We start from the raw sequence: 22,164 nt of genomic DNA on the forward strand, positions 1-22,164 counted from the left end.
CAAGCCGTGGTTTGGTCCTAAAGTCAATAAATGAATTTGGGATTAATTCTTTTCCATATTAATTAAAGTAGGCTTAGCTTCGGGATTGTGCGATAACGACTTAATTGATTCTGGGATTTCTTTTTTTGTCTAATATACTATCTACTCCAGATCCATGGATGTCCACGCCCGTGGACCACATATATATCTCTCCACAACCTGAAATCCAGGGCTCTCTATAAACAAGTTGAAACTTGAAGTGCTTGCACCGTGACTCTTCCAAAATAACAACTTGAACATCACCCAATATTTTTGAACCCCACATACATAAAAACACACCTGCACATGTGGCACTGGCCCTTCCTCATCATAGGTAGTGTGTGAATCAAAACAAATAACGCTAAACCATTTCCAGAAATACCCAGATCTATAGAACCTTCAATGTTGGAACTAGATAATCTCCGAGTCGAGCCCTGGAGGTCGACAGTTCCAATCCATGACAAAATTTGAATCTTCCAAGGTCAGAAGCTTATCCAAATTGATATTTATCTATTGAAATGCTCTTCAACAATCGAACTACGCTTCCGTCCCCGAGTCTTCCTCCGCAAAGTTCCCTCACGAATTTTCTGCTTCGAAGACTCCAACGCCTGCAGAACCTTCTCCTGGAACTCGTCACTATCAAACTCAGCCTCAAGATCATCTTCAATAGTCGACTCCCCAACAGTTGTGCTGAAAATCCAATCAAAAATGCCCCAAGGCCCAAAGTTTCCTTCTCCCTTTTTAAGTAGATGCTCATCTACACGGCGCGCAATTCCGCCAAGGAAGAAGCTTGTTGGCATAACAGTATAACCAGAGTACACGAATGTCTCTTCAACAGACAGGGTTGATAGGAAGATGATATAGGTAATCATGTGCATGCGTAGTAGCATTGCTGGTAAGAAGCTCGGGATAAAGCGACCGATTATCCATGTGATGGGATGATCATAATGCGCTGTAAGAGGGAATGGAGTCCGAAGGCTGTGGTACCATGATTCATGCCACTCAGTTAAAGACCGTGTGAGGATTGATTTTTTATTGTGAAGGACATAGCGGTGTATAGTATATGTTAGACCCTAGAAGTATATAGTATGAAGGTTAGTAAGCCAACACCCAAAAAAAGAAAGAAAACAGATAAACGCCGGGGACTTGCGGTGAAGCAAGCAAAGCTGGAATTGAAGTCGATTTACCTCTCGAATTAATAATCCGAAGACTAGACCTTGTCCAATCTCCCATGGCATAGGCAGCTTCATGGATACTTTCACCGCACTGCGAATACCGAGTAACTTAACCAGCAGATACTCGATTCCCGATTGCAAGATGAGTCCCAGAAGTACATTAAAGAGCGACCAGCCTGCGACCTTGAGCTCACGCGCACGAATCATGCCGCGCTTCTTGCCGCTAGGTAAACCGGCCTCACCCTGCGCCTTGACGATCACAGCCGCAGACGGAGTGAGAATATCGAAGAGGAAGAATAGGAGTGATGGTAGTATGAAGAATAATAAGCGGACGGTGATTGTACCGGCTAATTCGACTCGAATGGGGGAATGCGACAGGACGAGAGTCGACCATGTCATGTAGAAGAAGATGATGTTTAGACTGGTTGCGTAGGAGGACATGGCGGGGATAAGGACTAGGGATATAACGGGAAGAGAGAAAAGGGCGTCCATTTTGTATGGATTATCACGAAGATAAGTTGGTAGGGCTTAGAATGCCAGAGGAAAAATGTGGTTTTAGGTGGTGGGATGTCGATCGATCGAGTCTCGCGTTGCGAAGATGAAGAATACTTCGTTGCGCTCGTCCTATAAATATATTTAAGACATAGATTTATGTTCAAAGAGACTGAAGTAAAATCATCTCTTCAAAGGGCTTTGCCAACTCGAAACCCCGAGAAGCGCATCGTGGAAAGTAAAGAAATGAAAGAAAACTGGGGTGGCAGGGAACTCGATCTCCACTACGTCACCGTCACCGCCGCCCGCATTCCACGTGTAGCCCTGAAACTTGACACATCGCCGTGTCAAATTGAGAATTGTTTACTTGGAAAGAAATAAGAAGAATTTGAAGATCAAAAGAATGAAGTATTGATTTCCGCACTAATAATATGGTGCCCCCATGTTATATAGGGTACAAAACGGGCGGACGCCCATCTGGCCAAATGAATGAACAGCCGGAAGAGCAACACAGAGGGTATAATACAAACATTGATCAGAGAAAGGACAGGAATAAGACGACTACTCTTCACAATTTGGCTGAGGGAGGCCATTGGTTTTGCCCCAGTTGAATGCCTTGCTGCGCAGATCGGGAATGACCTGAAGGAATACCAAGTTGCTGAGCCAGCTCATGAAAGTATCACCGACAATGTTGTTGCGAGGGCTGGGTCCAAGTGCTGTACCCTTCATGACATTACCGACAAACATTGTTGTGATGAGATATTCACCACGTTCCAAAGCTTGAATGGCAATCTGTGAAACCTCTTCGGGAGTCTGGGGCTTGTCGGACTCTTCGAGCATCTTGGTCAGCTCTGGCTTGATTTTCTGCTCGTTGTCGAAACCAGGGCTCAGGATGCCCATGGGGAAGACAGTGTGAATCTTGACATCGGCAGCTGGAGCCGTGTTGCGGTGGCGCTGAGTGTATGCACCGTTGTACATTTCAATCTCCTGGCTGAGAGTGTCAGACAGGGAGCGAATGGCCGCCTTGGCAGGCGAGTAAGGCCCGTAACCAGCGATGGGAACAAAAGCAAGAGTAGAGCAAGTAAAGATGAGGTGTCGACGAGGATTGCGCATCTGACCACTGGGGGGAACGGGTGCCAGCCAGTTGCGGAGAGTGGCATGAGCCATGTTGGCGGCAGTCCAGTAGACTGTGTCCATCTGTTGCCTTTGAGTGGCGATTGACACATCAACGAAGAAACCGGGGTGGCAGAAGCCAGCACAGCACCAGACAACATCGGGAGCAGAGCCATCATTCCAGGCTGTGACCTCAGAGATCACACGATCACACTCGTTGGCATCAGTGAGATCCGCACAGATGTACAGAAAGCGCTGCTTGAGCGTGTTCAGGGCTTTGGACTAGAGTGGTTATCAGTAAAAGGGACATGAGAGAGATGAATGAAGAGACAGGGTAACAAACTCGGAGTTCTTCAACAGTAGCCTCGAGCTTGGAGGCAGTGCGAGCAACTACGACGACGTGTGCACCTTTCCCGGCCAGCTGGCCTGCAACAGCACGGCCCATGCCATCAGAGCCACCAGTAATGACCACGGTCTAGAGGGGAGAGTTAGCTGATGAGCTGAGATGAGTTGAGAGAAAAAGGGGGTCATCTGGTGCTTACACGGCCCTCCACCTGGAATTCGTTCTTGCGGTTGAAACCGAACATCTTGGCAACCGTATAAGCTATGATAGAGCAGAGGAGTATCGATATTCCCAGTACTGGAGTGGAAATATGAGTTGAGGGGATAAAGGTTGATATGGTAGACATCAGGAAGAAGGAGGAAGAAGAAGAGAAAGAAGAGGGAGGGGTAGGGTGGGATTCTACGCAATTGCCCGAATTGATGCTTTCTGATCAATTGTTGAGGCAGGTGCGATGTGAAGCTTGAAACCAGCCAGAACAGAATTACAATACCTTAATTGCGGGATGCTGTAAGTTAGAGCGTACACATCTTTCCATACGTGCAAACCAGGCAAAATATCCATTCAGGGGTTAGTGTCTCCCGGGCGGTGTGAAATGCCCCAAAAAATTATTTTGTCGCAGTCCAGAACGCCGAGTAGCCAGACCAGTGAACAAGTCAATTTTGTTTAATCATGGGCAAGAGAAAGGCTGGCGGTCGCCCCGCTTCAAAGGCTGAAGCCCCTGCTCGCACCAAGTTTGACATCGAAGAGCGATTCGAAGATTCCGAAGACGAGTTCCAGGCCGGCCGCGACCATATTCTGCTAGACGAAGCCCCCGAGGCCAAGCGACGCCGAAGAGTTGCAGAGGAGGGTTTGTTACCTTATTTTATTTGTTGCTTGGGGTGCAGCATTGGCTAATGTTTGGTTTTAGAGGAGGCACTTGAGGAATCCGAGGAAGAGATTCTTGGCTATGATGAAGTCGACGAAGATGATCTCGAAGAGTCAGAGGATGAAGATGACGAATACGACGACATGGGCTTAAAGAAGAAGAAGTCAGAAGACTCGGAGGAAGAAGATGGAATCGCAGAATGGGGTACATCAAAGAAAGATCTCTACGATGCGGACCAGATCGAGACCGAAGTCGATGCGCTAGAGGAGGAGAAAGAGGCCAAGCGACTGCAACAGAAGCAATTACAGGCTATGGACGAGGCGGACTTTGGTTTTGATGAGTCCGAATGGGCCGATGCTGGCAAGGAGGATGAGGCAAAGGACGGCGACTTTACAGAAGTCCTTCCACAGCTGGAAATCACCGAAGACATGTCCTCCGAGGACAAGCTAAAGATCTTGAAATCGAGGTATCCAGAGTTCGAGCCTTTAGCTAAAGACTACGTCGATCTTCAATCAACCTACAAGGATCTAGAAAAAGAGGCAGCCAAGGCCCCGAAATCCACAGTTGACACAGACGAATCTCAACCTACACATGTGTCCATTGTGAAACTCCGTGCTCTGTCAACATACCTCGGTGTGATCAACATGTACTTCATGCTTCTCGCTTCGTCCTCCGAGGACGCTTCAAATCCCGTCCCTATGTCCCCCGTCGAACTCCGACAACATCCTGTTATGGGCTCTCTGGTCAAATTCCGAAAAATGTGGGAGAAGGTCAAGGATATTGAGGTTCAGGAAGTCGTTCAAGTCATTAAGAAGTCTCCGGCCAAGACTGAATCCACCAAGGTTGAGAAACAACCCACAAAGACCAAGGAGATCAAGAAGGTCAAACAGACGAAGTCTCAGAGCAAGGCTGAACGCGCCGCTGCTGAGGCTGAGGCTCTTCGCGCAGACCGATTGCGGGAGAACGAGGAGGGTCTGGCTGATCTCGATGACCTGGTCACAGAGCCTACTCGCAAACGCAAGACACAGAAGACCAAGACTGTTACCCAGGACGATGAATCCGATTTCGGAGATGAGGATGCGCTCACAGCTCGGGAGGCTGAGGAGAAGCAGAAGCAGAAGCGCTCTCTGCGCTTCTACACCTCTCAGATCGCTCAGAAGGCCAACAAGCGTAACGCTGCAGGCCGCGATGCTGGTGGTGATGCTGATATTCCATACCGTGAACGTCTTAAGGACCGACAAGCCCGTCTTAACGCCGAAGCAGAGAGACGTGGTCGCCAAGGAGCTGATATCGGCCAAGAGTTGGGTGGTGACAGCGACGAGGAAGATCACCGCGTTGCAAAGGAAATGCGCAAGCCTGGTTCGAATGATGACGAGTATTACGACATGATTGCGGCCCGGGGCAAGCAGCGCAAGGATGATAAGAAGGCTCGCTCTGATGCTCATGCCGAAGCTGCTCGCCTGGGTGGTCGTGTTGAGATACAGGAAGCGGTTGGAGAGGATGGAAAGCGTGCTATCACCTACCAGATTGAGAAGAACAAGGGTCTCATGGCTAAGCGTAGCAAGGATTCGCGCAACCCGCGTGTCAAGAAGCGCAAGAAGTTCGAGGAGAAGAAGAAGAAGCTTGGCAGTATCCGACAGATCTATAAGGGTGGTGAGAGCCGTGGTGGATATGGTGGTGAACTTACAGGTATCAAGAAGAACCTGGTCAAGAGTGTCAAGCTTTAATTTTCAAGTTGAAGCTAGACTTAAAATTCATGGATTTGTTCAATTTTTGTTTCCAGGCGTCTACTGTGGTTCATGGCCTATACAGGATTTGATGTGTATATACCAACTAAATGTCATATTTTCACGCTCAATTCCATTCTAAATAATTTCAAATATTCTGCTAAATAATCAAATAAGCGCCAGGAAATGCCATAGTCACAATTCATCTCTACATGACAAGCCATGATCGGAAGGCTGACTGCCCTAGAGCAATCAACCTCACCAACATCTCGCATTTATCGACAAAACCACTTGACTCATGTCTTCTTCACGCGTACAGGAAATAAAGGCAACCCTTCCGCAAATTGTGGACGACCAGGAATCTGCACCACCTGCGATTTAGCCTTCTTTCCACTCGCCTTCTTAGTCTCAGAGTCTCTCGTTGTAGTCGAGCTAACAGGAGTCAGTCAAGCCTCTCACCATTTTGACCAAGGCCAAAGGGTAGAAATTGGACGAGAGGTATACCTAGACCGAGAAATCGGCGGACTGATCTCATTCAGCTTATCCTTATCCTTCTTCTTCCCATGATCCACAGACCGATGATTATGTCGCTTAGGCATCATGCTCTCAGAAGCACGACGAAATCTATCCGAAAACCGACGATCCGAACTACGTCGCTCAATACTATCCCTCGCGCTCTCAACTGTGCTACTCCGGCTTCGACTATCAGATGGACTTTCTGTTCTCGGAGGTATAAAGTCTAGATCTGATATAGGAATCGGTGCGGCGTCTGATCGGCGTCGAGTATACGGCGGAAGTGTATCACTGACCGACTCGACGATCGACATGTCCGGTGTTGAAAGCTGCGGGAGCTGCCGGAGAGGAGTGGGACGTAAAGAGGACTCGCCGATCTGGGATTCTCTGCATTGTGATTTTTCGATTGATGCTGGTTCTGTTGCGGGGCGGTGGAGGGGATGGACGTTACTCAGTAGATGTAATGCGCTGAGACCGTGTGTCATGCTGGGATTTGTTGTTGGTTTGTACATGTCGTCCGTCCCGAGGCTTCCCATGTTGCTTTGCATCGGTAGATGGTCTCCATTTGGTTGAGTCGCCGTTAGCATCATATGATGATGGTGTTGGTGCTCGGATATCGTGCCTTGCTGAGAATTCTCGCTCAGGGAGGTTCTATAGCTTGCCCGTTGACTCTGTGGGAGGGTCAAGGGCATTCCTGGACCTAGCATCGTCGGAGGGCTTGTCAGGTTAATTGTTCCTGGAAGCATCACATCTTGGGAGCTGTTGGGTCTTCGAGGTTGCAATGGTAGTATAGACTTTTCCGATGGTAATGGCTGTGGCTCGCCTGGTTCAACTGGGCTCGATGGCAACCCTGATAGCCAGTCATGATTTAGAGCGTCGCCCGCAGTGATGCGATCCGAGGGACTAGGTGCAAGAGTGTCTTTCAAGAACTGGACTGCTTCATCGCTAGACTGTAAAGTGTATAGCCACTCCATCGGCAATGTCGATTCTTTGTTGTAGTATGCGAGTAGATTATGCTGGGTATAGAATGGAAGTTTTCCGGCAAGTAGATAGTACGAGATCACACCCAAAGACCATATATCGACCTCTGGGTTAAATTTCGAGCTTGAATCATGTGTTGCTGAACTTGGTTCCCAAATCTCTTTATACAACTCGGGCGCGGTAAACGTGGGTGCAGCGTTGAATGTCTTGAGCCCCGTCAAGCCCTCCATCACTCTTTTGTTGATACCAAAATCGCCAATCTTAACCCACCACTCGGGGTCTTTTGAACGGACGAGAATGTTCTATCTGATAGTGAGCAAATATGCGTCGTGCTATTAAGGAGTAGCCATGTTTACCTTAGGCCGTAAATCACAGTGCGCAAACCCATTACTATGCATGAAATCCAGACCTTCTAGCAATTGCAAAGTGATATGCTGGGCTTCTCCCTCAGGAAAAGGCTCATAGATGTACTTTTGAAGATCACCCAGCATGAAGTATTCGGTACAAATAAAAAACGAATCATCGGTCTCGAACCACCCTGAGGATTTGACAAAACACCCGTCGAACTATGCATGTGGTCGGTTGGTCAGTGCTGCATTTCACGAAAACAACTTTCAAATGACAGTGAGAAGGGACTTGAAAAGAAAAAAGCGGGCATACCTTTTGCTGTGAAAACTTGACAATAGCTTCCAATTCACGACTGTAGTCTATTGGCTTGGGCCCTGGAGCGACCCTACGAACCTCCTTGACAACCCGTAATTTGGCATCTTTATCGATCATGTATTCCTCTAGCCATACCATACCAAAAATTCCCATGCCGAGATGTCTTTTCCGCGTCCATTTTTCTTCTCGCTCTCGGCGTCTAGGTCGTTGACCAGCTACTAAAGATGACTCAAGAAAAGTATGTGTTGTAAACTCCAAATCAAGCTTGGTTGACAGCTTGGCGTCTTTAACGAGGTCGGAGATGTGCGACATGTGGGGCACTGGGAGCCTTGAACAGCGAATTATTAAACTGTAGGTTTAGGTGAAACGAGAGGCGAACAGGGAACAGGATATGAAATGGTACTTGGTACTGGAAATAGTTGGGAAATAACTTGGTATTGAATCACTATCAGGGAATTCAAGGTTTGAATAAAATAGGACGCATGAAAGAGAGAGTTCGTGGTAACCATCGAGCAGCCGCAACCGCTTTTCGCCCTTGGTGGCGCATCGTATTTGCCCATTGTAAGTCTGACCGGGGAAGAGCCGGGGTAGACTCGTCCATGCAGCGCCCCGCGGCGCCAGCGTGGAGACTATGAGTGGAGGAGAGAGATAAAGTCCTTTGCTGTTAGTAGTATAGATCGACAATGTATCATGGGCTAACCGGGCCAATAAAGGATGATCAATGAGACGCGCAAACAAAGGCAGCGACATTTAAGGCATATTAATAGCTAATTTGGGCAGATCCCCATCGAATCCTAGTCGGTTGACTCGAAAAGATCTTCAAAAATGGATTTTGCATCCCGCTGCGAGCCCTCGGTGCCTGTGAGGTCTACTTCGAGGAATTTTCTTGCCAATGAGTCCTAAGAGCCGGTCAGCAACAGTGTTTTGAGACCCCTACATAATGCATGCCTACTGCGTGCTGGAGTGCCTGCATTTCTTCAGCGGTGATGGCGGCACAGGCGGCGATGAGGTTCTCCCCTCGGGCAGCAAGTGAGGCGATCTCATTTGCGCGTGACACAATGGAAGCGTCTATACCATTGATTGCGGCACAGCTTGAATGAGTCAGTACTAACAGAATAGTTTTCAGATAAAGCATGAAAGAGACATACATTGTACCAAAGCTCTTGTTGCTTCGCCCCTTTCGAAAGCTATTCAACGTATCTGGGCATCAGCTTTTTCTGTACTGCAAAACAACCGAAGAGCCTCACTTGTATAGGTATGTGACCTGATCTTCTATTTCTGGGGTCTCCTCGCAAACTTTGACCTCCATATGCCCTAGTTGTAGCCTCGGTCGCAAGGGAAGGAAATCGTTCTCGAATATCTCGTGGAAATGAGTGGCACCAAGGACCTTCGGCGGTTCTTCTAGATTGAGCAAATGCTCGAATATTCCACAAGCTAGACCGATGCCATCTATGTTGATTAGCTTGGATTCTAGGGAATTTTAGCCCTAGATGCAGGGAAATTGCGAACCGCTTTCATTCGTCCCTTTTCCGAACTCGTCAATAAGCACCAAGCTCCGACCAGTGACTTGTTTGAGACAAAGGGAAATCTGCTGCAGATCATTCATGAAGGTGCTTTGAATCTAAAATAGAATTAACATTGGATAAACAATCTAAAAGAGAACGTCGGCTTGGCACTTGCCTTTGATACACTCTCTTGGGTGTTTATTTTTGTCAATATCTTGTCTGTGATCCCCAGCGCTGCACTCTCTGCCGGAACAAAGCTGCATTGTTCAGAATTTTATCTTTACTTTTTGGCGTACTCAGCCAGCTTACCTCCCAATCTGGGCCAGATAAACGATTAGGGCAATCTAAAATAGCACGAGTGAGAGCCGTTCCGAATGGATGGACACTGTTTTCTCACCTGCTTCATGTAGACACTCTTCCCCGAGTAATTTGGTCCAGTGAGCAAGAGCATGCTGGGCGCTTCATTCGTGGACGAGGTTGTCTCTGAGCTTTGAGTCCCACCCATGAGCAAGGTATCATTTGGAACATAGGAGGACACAGTCAGCTCCTGCAACAGGTGTCTAGATCATATCAATTTAAAAACCTCACAATACAGTTGTATAAAGCCTACCTGCCACCCTTGATCTGGATCAAGTTTTCAGATGTCATCCTTGGCCGAGTCAGATGGTAGAAGCTGGCAGTCTGTGTAAGAGCAAGATAGCTGTACTAATGTCAGCTTACCTCGAATTGCCTTCGAATACTACAAGGAGACATACCAATCAATCTCTCCACAGACATCAGATGCCTCTACTAGGACAGTCTCGTATTGGAGTACTATCTGAGCCAAATCATAGATGATCTCAATTTCTTTCTCTGTGACACATTTTTATCAGAATAGAGCCCCTAATAAGTAGCTTGCTGGTGGAAAGACTTACCGCATATCGAACCATAAATGTCGCCGAGTTTCTCATCCAGCTCTCTCATGCGAAAATCTTTGAAGTAAGCTCGAGTTTCTGTAATGAATACCAGCTCCCAGTCCTCCCGAGTTCCTGAGTACCCAGGCTCTCCCTTGTCATTGAGACCAATGGCGATATTGAACCCAAGTTGAGGAAAGTAGATAATGTTCAAATCGACTTCCACATCCCGCGGGATGTTGGTTGTGATTTCGAGGGCGACATGTTTGAGGAGACTACCCAAGCCGTCATAGCAATCTTTCATGCGGTCAAGATCTCGATCAAGACCCTGTTTGACCACGGCTCTTCCTTGTTCGTCTGAGCCGTCAATGTCAACCTAAAACGTTAGCCAATATCATCTTGGATGAACTTGCTGACTTACTATCTCTTGAATCATTTGTCCCAGTCTGAGTAGTGGTGCTGCTTCAAATACTCGAAGGGCCTATCTCATATCAGTATTTGGTAACAGGCTTCAATTTACAAATAATAATTGACGAACCTTTGTTGGCAAACTCAACCTTTCTGCCCCGGCAATTTCTTGCAAGGAAACACGAAGATCCATTGTGTGGAAAGCAAACTATAGCCAGGTCAGCACAGCTCCGCGTCTACCGCGATGTAACAAAAGTGACATACAGCTAGCAAGCTTTCCCAAACAGTAGCCTTGAATCCAGTTGTATTCCCACTTCCTGTGTTGATCCCTTTGTGCAGATTGATCATCGTAGGTCGAAGATTCTTGATATGCTTCAAGGTTTTCGCCATTTTCTCGACCGCAGCCATATTATCCGGTCGCGAGAATACTGCGATGAAGTCATGTCTTTCACGAATGACATCAAGATTGACACTTGGTCGGAAGAATATCTGTTTCAATAATGCTCGACCTTGAGGCGTGTAAGCAAATCGACGGAAGAGTCCAAAAAGTGAAAGTCCCTCTTTCCCGGAAGATGATTTCTTCCCAGAGCCTTGGTTGAACATGTTGGGATGGGATTCGGATTGGATAATCTGAAGAGATATCAAAGCATTGCTACTAATCCACCTGGTGTGACTGTGGTCAGTTCCATGTATGAGTATTATTCAGAGACTAGAACTCACATAGTATCCTTCAAGCTGAACATTTCCAAAGCTCGAACCCGGAATCCGCAGCTATCTGGATGTTCTAGACCAGTGCTTGTGGCTCTTCGTTTCTGTAAATAGGTAAGGACAGCGCCTACGCATCCCATTGTTACGGGATTCTCCATATCAACAGAACTCGATATGTGTAAAAGTCGACCTTCATGGAGCGTGAATCCCATTTCTTCAGGATTCACTTCCTCGGATCCTGTGAGACCGTCGTGGGGCACAAAGAAACGAACTCGATCCTCGTGAGAGGATGATACATCGAGGGCAACCAGTCTGTTCTGCGCACTGGATATACTGAAATCCTGTGTTGGACAAACATCAATTTGATATGGCAGATAAGATGATGAATCTAAGATGAATGGCTTAGTGACCAAATCTGGGGGAGATCTCAAGCTGTGTCATAAAGGTACCACTCTCATGTGCAGTATTCTGTTTTTGACCTCGAATACCGAGAATATCAACTCTCGGTGGTGTCAATATGACAGTAGGCTTGATCTGTGTAATCACTTTGAACAGTTAGTGATCGAGTACAATCTGGATGGCAATGGTACTATACAAGCTTCAACTATCTCCACTCCACCCGATGAACTATCCTCAAGTAGATAAAGTGTTTCTTTCTCTGCAGAATAATATGAGCATCCTACGGTCCCGTGATTCTTGATGTCGATAGCGACGATGATATGGCCAAGGTCATCATCAGGGAAAATGTCCGAGTCATCATCTTCAAGATGCGTCTCTGCTCGGAATGGAGTTATTTCCTGTCTTGTGACTGAGGGTGATGCTTGGAAGAATGAACTTCTCTGTGTTGTGGTTGGTTCGCTTGTAACATGAGAATCGAAACCAGGCCTCGACTTGGAGGTACAGGGGGTAATAGGTGGAGGGCGAAAGACCCTTTCCGTTCTTTTTCTTTTTGAGGAGGGCATCTTTCTCCAATTTTAATCAAGAATTCTGAATGGGATGAATTGATGTAGGCAATTGGGAAGTGGTTGGAGGAAAGGATGAAAGATGGTTCAGACTAATCGTGCCCAGGTGGTCACGTTCCCAGGAATCAATTAGACGAATACTACACCTACCTATAACTCAGAGACGACCAATACTCAGGAGTATACTCCCTAACAGAAGATTGAAGGCTACTTACCAAATCGTACACACGGGTAGATACTTCTCTTCATCATCTGAGATCTTTCAACATCATTTTCGATCCTCTACCCTGTATCTTCTCATACACCAAGCACGGCGCACACATACAGGAGTTATCAATGTGGCATGGACCCCAAGGATTAAAATCGCCTGGACTTGGAATCAGACATATGATGACATTTGGATATTACGAGTGGTAGACCTTCCCAGGTTTATACGCTACTAGTTCATGAGAGACGTCCTCTATCACAATATCAACATTTGAAGCTACTATGGTATCTATAGAACTGAGACAGAAACGAATAGAACAGAAATAGCGTACATAGTACATTCCTCTAAAGTGTAGCAAGATGAGTTCAAATTTTAACCAAGACAAGCGCCCCATCCAAGTTATGCAACCAACCCATGCTCAATGTTTCCCTTTCCATAACCCAATAACCCAAACACCTCGCAATGAACAGATCTAGAGACATCCAATCGACATAGCAATCCCTCCATATGCCAGTTCAGTCCCCCAAAAAAGTGCTGAAAACAAATTTGTACGTAAAAAAAAATGTATCGACCACCCAATAACTCAAAGACGTCGTACACCAATTCGCGGCTTGGTCTTCGTCATCGGTCCCCTCCGTGCACCACCAACGATCTTCTTTGAAGCCTTGAAAGGAGACGTATTGGATGACATAAGAGACTGCGTTGCACTGTACGCAGTACCCGACTGAATTGCAATATGGCTCCCAGCTTGTGCGACCTTCTCCGCATGCAAGCCACGCAACCCCTTTACACCGTAAGACCCAGTGACGGCATCACAATTCTTTTTTCCGTCCCTTCCAAATCGACGCGAGATATCTATTAACGTACGGTCTGGGACGTCTTCGTAGATCGGAACATCTTCACGGAGGCGGGTGGGTGTATTGGCTCGTCGACTAGGCGCGAGTCTAGGAGTTTTGCGATTAGGAGTCATTTGGGGAGATTTGGGTGTGTAACGGGAAAAAGTGGTAGAAGACGAAGGAATATTGGCGGCGATGTTCTGGTCAGAGGAGCTGAAGCTGGTCGTCGTAGATGCCTCGCTGTCCTTGTCATTGTCGGATTCTGGATCCACAAGCATCATATCCGTGTCTGGGTCTTCGGGGTATACAATCGACAGGACGGACAGTGGTCGTTTCCCAAAGGCGTTTTTGCGAATTCCGACGGACGGCGCCATGCGCACAGGGACAGGTGAAAAAGAGGGGTTATTCTCCTTGCTTGCACTGGCAGGGTCATCGTTTTCGTCGTCGATATCGCTTATTTGCATTTGATCATCCTCGAGAATGGTCTGGGGGTGGGGAATGTCGCGTGGTGGATGAAGAACATATTCTGGACGACTGGGCTGGGGACCAGTATTCCGAGAAGCGCTGGACTGAGTCCGCTGTTGTTTTCGTGGGCGCTGATTATGGTGGTCTGGCTTCTGGGGCACCGAGCTAGGATCTTCACCACGGGATTTCGCTTCGTTCACGAGAGCTCTGAGGTCTGACTGGATCGGGGCATGAATTGATGTCATTAATTTAGCCTGGTGGGCGAAGGAATCATATTCCTCTCGGAGCAGATTCCCTGCCGTGGAGTTGAGCGCAGAGTCGGGGTTGGGGTGAATCAGAAGACAAGAGATGGTCTAGAGGCAGGTTAGCATAGTCGCCGGAATGCAATTCCTAGCTTTAATTATGCCAGTCAAACTCACAATAAGGACATCGCGGAGTGTCAGTGTAGACTGCCAGTCTCTCTTGAGTGTATCCACGCACACGGCACCAGTCAACTCCTCCACATTGGGGTGCCATATGCGGGTTCGGAAAGTGGCTTTAGGCGGGCTGTTGGGATAATCCTGTGGCATCTTCAAGGACAATCGCCATAGACCCTCGGAGTATGGTGTCCCCGGTGGACCCGTCAGCAGGATGTTTAGTTGGGATAGGTCATCAGCTGCAGTGAATTGACCATCATCCGGCGGCAAGAGGTAGTACGGCGGTAGCTTAGTGTGCAGGGCGGCATGGTCTGCCGCCAACCGGCGCATATTAGAAACCTAGGCGACATTAGTTCTTCTGCGCTTTAATGTGATATCTCAGATTCCCGGTATTTCACCGATATGGACACTTACCATTTTGGTGGGGTGGTGTGGGTTGTCAGAGTGATCAAAACAGACGGTTACTTCAACGACGGGGTTGTTATGGGGCCAGCTTGAGATACTTGACACTAGACCAGATAAGGATGACGCGTTCGCGTTTTCGTGACTTGTGCGACAAACAAGACAAACAAGACAAACTGACGCGTTGCCTATTACACTTCCTAATATGGATTAGCGTTCAATATATACTACAGGTGCATATTGACTGGTCTTAAGCGCTAACTTATTGCACATGGGCCCCTTTCCTAGGAGTTCGAGGCCAAGCACTCATGAGACATTTGAAGGGAGAGAGAAAGGAGATCTGGAAATCCCAATTTTCTCATCACGCGTAATAATGTATTAGAGTATACCGAGTACGTTTTCACAAGCTCTATGGGCATCTAACAAGTGATGATTCTTGTTCAATCCAAGATCGCATTGAACAATATTTCCGAGAAAGTCACTGGGCCATTTATTTACCAATTACTATGCCAATTATGGTCCTTAAGGAGGAATGAAACACTGAAAAACGGGATCTGCGCCGCGGGTATGTCCGATTCACAAAAAAACAAAACCAGGAGGCCCAGATTGTAAGGGATTACAACCTTGGAAGTCCTCCATGATTATATCCGTCATGAATGAAGGAAAGTCCAGAAAATTAAATAAAAAACAGAACACATAAGACACAAAAAGATGAAACTTTGCTAGCATTTTCACGTCCCTCATCATAGACTTCAGATAATGATCTGATGTCCATTTATCCGGAAGTACCATGATGTTCCGAGTTCCCAATTACTTGCAGTTGAAATGGTAGTATCAATGGCAAATCAACAAAGCTGGGGAAAGACCATGCTACTGCTTTACAGGAAAGCAAGGATAGCAGCACCAGCAATAACACCCATACCGGCAGAGGCAAAGCCAGCACCGCCAGTGGAGGCAGTGGTCGAGGCAGAGGAACCAGAACTGGAAGTACCGGTGGAGGCGGAGGACTCGGTGTTGCTGGATGTGCCGGTAGAGGACGACCCGGAAGAAGTGTTGGCAGCACTGCTGACATTTCCTGTTTCAGTGGTGGAGGTGGCGGTGGAGAAACCGCTCGTCTCGGTCTGGGGAGTAACCACAGGAGAGGTCAAACCAGCAGGGATAGAGGCAGCAGCCTCCTGGGAGGTGGCGGCAGCGGGCTGGCTGGTAATGACGGATGGTTGACCAGTGACGACGCCGTTGGAGTTGGTCTCAGTCAAATACTGTGTTTCGGGGTTACCCTGTAAGTACCTGGATCAGATGGGTTTCCCTGTGTTAGCTATCCATGGTTTAACTTACCGCATCGGAAGCGACAGAGGTGACACTCTCAGCGGTACCCTGGGCAACAGCACCAGAGGTCAAGGCAAAAGCCGAGAGAGTAGCGAGGATGATAGAGGCACGCATTGTGAATGAGAGATGGATTTCAAATGTGAATACTCTGTAGATAGGGCTGGTAATGTGGAGGAGTGAGTATTTGAAGCGAGAGTAAAGTAAACGAAAGTGTGAAACTGAGAGAAATAGATTATATTCTCCAGGGGGTTTTTATTAAGTACTAAAGTAAACTGACAAACGGGGGCACCTTCGACTATCTTATAGACATCTGGCAATGAACGCCGCTCTACAAATGGTTAAATGTGGATCCTTGGTCCAGTCATAGTACTGGATGCTAGAGCTGCAAGGTCGGTGATTCTATTTTAGTTTTGGGCTGTTGCACCGGCTAGCTGCCTATGCAGTACCAATGCGTAAGCTCAGTACAGGCGAGGTGTTAGAGAAAGCGCTGGAAAGGGATTCCTACATTTAGTAGCGTCAAGCTCCACTCAGCCTATTGCAACGCACCACACGCTACAAGGGAGTATACGGAAATACTTGAGTCAACCACATCCAATGAACAAAAAATAGTATGGTATATACGTCCAGTTACTGGTGACAACTCATCCATGGATCCATGACTCCACTGAAATCAAGTACTAAAAGTCCCAAAGGCTTGCCTGTCACCAGCTCTTGGCAGACCGCGTGGAAGCATTACGATTTCTGTTTCATCTTGTCCAGTCATTCAAAAGAATGACTTGTAGATCCATGGGTGATCAAAGGTCTCACTATCGAGGTCTATTCTGAGGTGAGAGCAGAAAAGAATTGGAAAAATGAAGCAAAATGGAAATAGTGAAGGAATGGGGGTTTCGTTGTGGCGTCTCCGGGTGAGACAAGCGGCGGAACTAAACGAATAAGTTACTGATCATCTAAGGGAAAATGTGAGACATCACTTGATCGGACTCTCTTTGACCAAGATCGACTCTAGGTGGTTTATTTTGCGGGGTCCAGACTCGGTTGTTTTGCACTGAGATGCAGGGTCTATGGGGTTTGACTTTATCTGTAGGAATTACTCATTGCATGGAGGGAATATCACTCAAGGGTAGAATGTGATATTGATTCTGATAATAACAACAATGAATCATGCAATTGACCAAATATTGGTTAAGAAAAACAAACTCCCGTATCAATTATTGCTAGTCTCGAGATCAAAGGACTACTAAGTGGGTCATTGTGCCCGGACTCTCCTCCGCTCGGGGAGTCAGGGTATTTTTGTCTAGTCAACAAAAACAAAGTACATGTAACAAAATTCCGATTTATTTACTTCTTTCAAATATCCCCAACTTGAAGTACAAATTACATAGGGGAACTGATTTCCGCGCACATTGGTTCGTAACATTTGAACCTTCTTTCTCCTGAGCACTTTATACTCCTCTTTCCCATATGGGATGATTGTTGTCAGTTGATACAGCACTTGAGTGACGGGATTTGATCGGGAGTCCCACCCCTAAACCCCTTCAGGTCTCAACATCCGATTACCCCATACTGTATGGAAAATTGATAATTGCAATTTACTAGATAAACGGAGTATTGCCACTCCGCAATCTAATGTCTCACAACCCCAAATCTAGGGTCTCACTAGCACGCCATCATCCAGGGTTCCATGCGGAGTACGGCGCCCCATTCTACAGTACACATGCACATGTGTACTCCGTATCCCCTGAACTGCAATTGACACAATTGACATCTGAACAAGTCCCTGCAGGGAAAACCCATCCAGACTGACCATTTTAAGCTTGATTACGTGGCGGGAAACGGTGCTGTAGCCCAGCCTGTCTCCGTGCAACAGGCGACACGTACGCTGTGCACTACTTGTTCTAGTCCATGACATGAGATGGAGATTGTCCAAGTGACATGGGGCTGGTGGATCTATTTTATTGTGCACTAGGGTGTACATCACAGGCTGATTACAGCTACTGACCTCGGGATTGTCTGGTGATGATTCTGGTGACCATGACTATTTTTCTGTTCTACAGAATGTGTAAGTCAGCTGGTAAGTACTATGTTTTGTCGTGTCTATGTACGTAAGTTGTGTGGCGTTTGGACTACAGACTGAGTTCAAAATTGACTTTTCATCTAGATGACCAGAGCTCAGGAATCAACAACATCTTCAGGGGGAAGAGTAAACAATCCAAATAAACAAAGGGTCCAGTTGCGCGGCACAATATTGTCTTGGCGACGTCTGTCGATGCGGGATCCTTGTTAGATAGATCCACAACCATATATTAAACCTTCATTTGTTTTTCTCGGCTTAGCCAGATCGAGGATCGTCCACATAATCTCTTCCTCTGTACGGCTGCAGCCGCGAGGCGTTGCTAATCTCCCAGTCCAATTGACTCCAGGCGCTGGGGAGCCGGATGCAGGGCTGCGATCTAGCTTTTTTCTCGTTTGCATTTCCTATTTGTCAAAGATGTGCAAGAAACTGAGCTCATGCTGGGTCATTGCATGCATTTATCGGACTTGGCATGGAGGCTTAGTCTGCATATTGATAAGAAAGGGGGGAAGAAAGTTAACATTGGTTCTGGACAGCGTACGGAGTACGGGGTCGAGAGGCTCAAGAAGCTAGAACAATCATCAACAGAACGCTTGAATCAGGCATATTCGAATTGATTGCAAGACTCCCTCGTGGTAATGCATAATGTACAAAATCGAATCGCTGCAGCACATCATTCAACAGTGTCACACTTTTTTTGAAAATCCCATTACTCCTTGACCGCCTCGTTTGGACCGCGAACCCAACCCGCGAATTCCTTTCGCTTAGCCTGCAATGACCTGTTAGCTCCGTTTATTTCATAGGCTCAGATATAGCCGCATCAAGTAACACGCGCGAGGTAGTCCTGAAAAGATGCAATGTGGAGGAATCACACGCCAGTGCTCTTCCTGGTGGAATGTAACTCACCCGAATATCCCAAAAGCTATATCGCTCTTCCAGCCCAACGTACGGGTTCCGCGCACCGCCATCTCGCTCAATCTGGCCGGCCCAATCGCGCCAGCTAATGGGCTTCAGCTTCTCCGCACTCAGCACCAAACCGATCGATACAACTAGGACGGAGAGTAGGGTCTCTGCGATGATATCTTGCGGCAAGGTGGTAACGGCTGAGATGCTGGCATTACTAAAAAGCACGGTGTGTTCGTGGGCGGAGTAACCTCTATCGTACGTGATCGTTAGCTGGTTTGATTGAGTTTCATGGTAGAAAAAGTTGTAGAATTCGATGTGACATCATAAAACGTACGCGTGAGCCAGTAAAGCGAGGCCAAAGAGCGTCACCAGGCGTGAGAGGAAGCTCATGGTGATGGATGAGGTGTTGTCAATGGGGGGCTTCGATCGGTCTTTCTAACCGGAGCTCAAGGGCTAGAAGTAGCGCTGGACTTGATATTTCCTGCGGTATGGACAGTGACCTATCTTAGATGGCAATATCGATGCCGAGGCAGTGTACTTTCGAGAAATTTTGGAATAGGACGTCCCTGGATCGTATCCCCAAGTCAACTTGCGTTCGATCTGCGTCGGTCCCGCAGTTTGTATTATGTAATCATTCTCTGGGCACCTTCCAGGGTTCCAACCATGGAAGGTTGAGCTTGAGCAAGTATCAATTTGAAGCTTGGTTCCCCACGGGGTCTGTTATTTTACTGATTTACCATGATGTCCTTAAAATCCAGTGATGGTGTGTGCAGTCTTTCGGGAGTGCCTTCCAATTTGCAGTGCATGTGGTAATCTGTGTTTGAAGCCTCCAGGGCTCAGGCATACTAGTAGTACCCATGCATCCCATGAATATATATACTTCAACTTGAAATGTTGCCAGTCCTTTCAAGGTTCAAGAACTTGAGTTCTTTAGGGGTTCAACACTCGGCTTAAAATTTTATCAATTGTCTGTTTTTGAGTCCAACGCTTACATAGGACCAGAATTGGCACTTGAGGATGTGAGGACTAGCTAGCAGGACTAAGATAGTATCTGCGTGTTGCCGGGAGAACCTTCAAGTGGTCCAAGGTTCAAATGTTGCTCAGGTGCCCAGGTGAGAACCTTGGAAGCCGACCCAAGGAAGGCACAATCAGCTCGATCAATGATTCACCTGCTTTCTATGATTCGTTTCTTTCTGCGTGCACATGTGTTCTCACACCTGGGGATGAGCTAGGTACAGTAGCCACGGACCACACTTACTCGGCCAGCAACACTCTCACCTTGGCAACCATCAAGATAGTTTCATACGAGACACTGAGTCTACATTATAAGCTCCCAACCTTGGAAGCTTTAATGGTCTCCCATCCTAGCTATGCGGGTGCACTCGCGTCTATTCCAAGGGTTCTGCACTTCAAGTTGTGTCAGGTGTTTCATGACTTCCAATGGTTGTTGCTCTTGGCACTTGCTATTGCTAAATCAGCCCGCATGCTAACTATGACATTGATCTTGTACCTCAATTCCAACGTTCTAGCTACCGATCTCACCTCAATCTCATATATCCATATCTTCAAGTTTGTATTCATCTCATGTTAGAATTGCTCCAATGATTTTCGGCCCAATAGGCGTCTACGCAGACAACTACCCCGCTGTTACACCCGCTAACTGTCGCGAACCCCACTAGAGAGAAAATTTTTTCCAACTTCAAGTTCAATCAATTGGGCAGCATTTGAGCCTCTAAAAAAGTGTAGAAAGGAAATATATGGTGGTCATGAAAATTTTTTGATTTTTTTCATCAGGCCGGTCACTTTTGGACTCGGATTCTAGGTTCGTAACTATTGGGTTCCTAACACATCAAGTATTCCATCATCACGCCATTTCTTCTTCGTAAGGTATAGCATTTACAGCTTCTGCATGGCAGCAATGTCGGTGGACTGGACGTGGTCCTCATCCTCCTCAATGCGCTGCTGGAGCTCATCGGTGGAGACCTTCTCGTCCTCAACGACCAGGTTGATCTGGAGCTTCTTGATACCGAAGCCGACAGCGACGAGCTTGGAAGCACCCCAGACGAGACCATCCTGCTCAATGGCACGGACGTTAGCCTCCATCTGGACAAGGTCGGTCTCATCATCTGTAATAAGAAGGTTAGCTTAATAGATCTGGTATTATGGGAAAAATCGGAGAAAACATACCCCAAGGCTTCACCTCCAGGGTGACCAGGGACTTAGCAGCGGGCTTGGGGCCCTTGGCGGCCTTCTTGGCCTTGTAGTCCTCGAGGCGCTTGTTACGCTCCTCAACAACGGCGGCATCCTCCTCCTCAGAGTCGGAACCGAAGAGGTCCTCCTCATCCTCATCCTCCTCGGGCTTGTCCTTGGGGTTGACGGGCAGCTCGGTGGACTCAGGGCCGTACGCGGTGAAAGCCTTGGAGGCATCACCAGGGAGAGTGGTGAACTCAGCCTCGTAGGAGGCAATGTGCTTGTACCAGCGGGCAGCGTGGGGGTACTTGGCAGCGTCAGGGGCGGCGCTGAATGCCTTGAAGCTCACAACATCGGCCTGGCTGGGAGCGTTGCTATTGAGAACAGTCAGTATTGAGCGTTCGACAACAAGGTAGCATGCAAAATATTGCAATAATAAATGTAATAGTAAGTCAAAAAAAGACAAACAATAGATCAGAGACGCGATTTCTCGCATGGTTTTGTAGTCAGACAGCGGGGTCTTAAGCCGCCTCATAAACACGGACCAATTTTTCTCATCATGCAATAAAAAAGGAGATTGAAGCCCAGAAAAGTAGAAAAAGGGAACCAACAGGTAGAGCAACGCAAAGGAAGAAAGCTTCAAGCAAAATCAAGGTGCACATACCCAATGATGTAGCTGCGGGTGGCCAGGTAGTTGTTGGCCACTGTAGAACAGTGTCAGTCCAAACGTTCAGACGATTCAAAAAATAAAGCCAAGGGGATGCCTACGAGTAAGGCCAGCCTCAGAGACGAAGTCGGTGAAACCCATTGTGAATGAAAATGTGATATTTCGTGGAATTAAAAGGGGGAATAAAAGGGGGAATAAGAAGGAGAAAACAAAGTGGGAGAGAAACCGAGGGGTAAAAGGTTTTTTTTTCCCGTTTAAATTGGCGCCCGGCACGTGACGCGAGTGGTGACGGAGCTTGGTCCAAATGGTGG

At 47.3% G+C, this 22,164-nt stretch overlaps 9 protein-coding genes across 9 annotated transcripts; 1 reads left to right on the forward strand and 8 right to left on the reverse strand.

Annotated features, from left to right (window-relative positions):
• Nucleotides 1–524: 524 nt before the first annotated feature.
• N7483_003688 (sterol desaturase family protein) lies at nt 525–1,685 on the reverse strand (the record flags this gene model as incomplete). Its single annotated transcript, XM_057087125.1, has 2 exons — nt 525–1,091; nt 1,206–1,685. 2 exons carry the CDS (start codon nt 1,683–1,685, stop codon nt 525–527), a joined length of 1,047 nt encoding a protein of 348 aa, XP_056946954.1.
• A 561-nt stretch (nt 1,686–2,246) lies between these two features.
• On the reverse strand, nt 2,247–3,385 carry ksrA (3-dehydrosphinganine reductase; the record flags this gene model as incomplete). The annotated part of the gene is made up of 3 exons (XM_057087126.1): nt 2,247–3,080; nt 3,142–3,273; nt 3,341–3,385. 3 exons carry the CDS (start codon nt 3,383–3,385, stop codon nt 2,247–2,249), a joined length of 1,011 nt encoding a protein of 336 aa, XP_056946955.1.
• A 425-nt stretch (nt 3,386–3,810) lies between these two features.
• N7483_003690 (something about silencing 10 family protein) lies at nt 3,811–5,733 on the forward strand (the record flags this gene model as incomplete). Its single annotated transcript, XM_057087127.1, has 2 exons — nt 3,811–3,988; nt 4,049–5,733. 2 exons carry the CDS (start codon nt 3,811–3,813, stop codon nt 5,731–5,733), a joined length of 1,863 nt encoding a protein of 620 aa, XP_056946956.1.
• A 296-nt stretch (nt 5,734–6,029) lies between these two features.
• On the reverse strand, nt 6,030–8,202 carry N7483_003691 (serine/threonine-protein kinase; the record flags this gene model as incomplete). Its single annotated transcript, XM_057087128.1, has 4 exons — nt 6,030–6,165; nt 6,238–7,529; nt 7,584–7,793; nt 7,888–8,202. The coding sequence occupies 4 exons, from the start codon at nt 8,200–8,202 to the stop codon at nt 6,030–6,032; spliced, it is 1,953 nt and encodes a 650-aa protein (XP_056946957.1).
• A 482-nt stretch (nt 8,203–8,684) lies between these two features.
• Nucleotides 8,685–12,366, reverse strand: N7483_003692 (MutS family protein MSH5; the record flags this gene model as incomplete). The annotated part of the gene is made up of 17 exons (XM_057087129.1): nt 8,685–8,789; nt 8,843–8,981; nt 9,039–9,077; nt 9,138–9,339; nt 9,400–9,511; nt 9,571–9,652; nt 9,705–9,739; nt 9,793–9,955; nt 10,006–10,095; nt 10,151–10,247; nt 10,310–10,664; nt 10,710–10,769; nt 10,827–10,904; nt 10,961–11,360; nt 11,417–11,792; nt 11,854–11,949; nt 12,000–12,366. The coding sequence occupies 17 exons, from the start codon at nt 12,364–12,366 to the stop codon at nt 8,685–8,687; spliced, it is 2,796 nt and encodes a 931-aa protein (XP_056946958.1).
• Nucleotides 12,367–13,157: 791 nt separating this feature from the next.
• N7483_003693 (putative ubiquitin conjugating enzyme E2) lies at nt 13,158–14,708 on the reverse strand (the record flags this gene model as incomplete). The annotated part of the gene is made up of 3 exons (XM_057087130.1): nt 13,158–14,228; nt 14,295–14,630; nt 14,706–14,708. The coding sequence occupies 3 exons, from the start codon at nt 14,706–14,708 to the stop codon at nt 13,158–13,160; spliced, it is 1,410 nt and encodes a 469-aa protein (XP_056946959.1).
• An 863-nt stretch (nt 14,709–15,571) lies between these two features.
• N7483_003694 (putative GPI anchored protein) lies at nt 15,572–16,133 on the reverse strand (the record flags this gene model as incomplete). The annotated part of the gene is made up of 2 exons (XM_057087131.1): nt 15,572–15,970; nt 16,029–16,133. 2 exons carry the CDS (start codon nt 16,131–16,133, stop codon nt 15,572–15,574), a joined length of 504 nt encoding a protein of 167 aa, XP_056946960.1.
• Nucleotides 16,134–18,799: 2,666 nt separating this feature from the next.
• On the reverse strand, nt 18,800–19,386 carry N7483_003695 (membrane magnesium transporter family protein; the record flags this gene model as incomplete). The annotated part of the gene is made up of 3 exons (XM_057087132.1): nt 18,800–18,859; nt 18,997–19,246; nt 19,331–19,386. 3 exons carry the CDS (start codon nt 19,384–19,386, stop codon nt 18,800–18,802), a joined length of 366 nt encoding a protein of 121 aa, XP_056946961.1.
• Nucleotides 19,387–20,892: 1,506 nt separating this feature from the next.
• N7483_003696 (translation elongation factor 1 subunit beta) lies at nt 20,893–22,011 on the reverse strand (the record flags this gene model as incomplete). The annotated part of the gene is made up of 4 exons (XM_057087133.1): nt 21,955–22,011; nt 21,851–21,890; nt 21,184–21,560; nt 20,893–21,122 (listed from the first exon to the last, which is right to left on the reverse strand). The coding sequence occupies exons 1-4, from the start codon at nt 21,992–21,994 to the stop codon at nt 20,893–20,895; spliced, it is 687 nt and encodes a 228-aa protein (XP_056946962.1). The 5' UTR covers nt 21,995–22,011.
• Between the last annotated feature and the right edge of the window lie 153 nt (nt 22,012–22,164).

This window comes from Penicillium malachiteum, assembly GCF_028827825.1.
Source record: "Penicillium malachiteum strain IBT 17515 chromosome Unknown utg000002l:1.0-8849297.0:1.0-8852440.0, whole genome shotgun sequence".
NCBI lineage: Eukaryota > Fungi > Ascomycota > Eurotiomycetes > Eurotiales > Aspergillaceae > Penicillium > Penicillium malachiteum.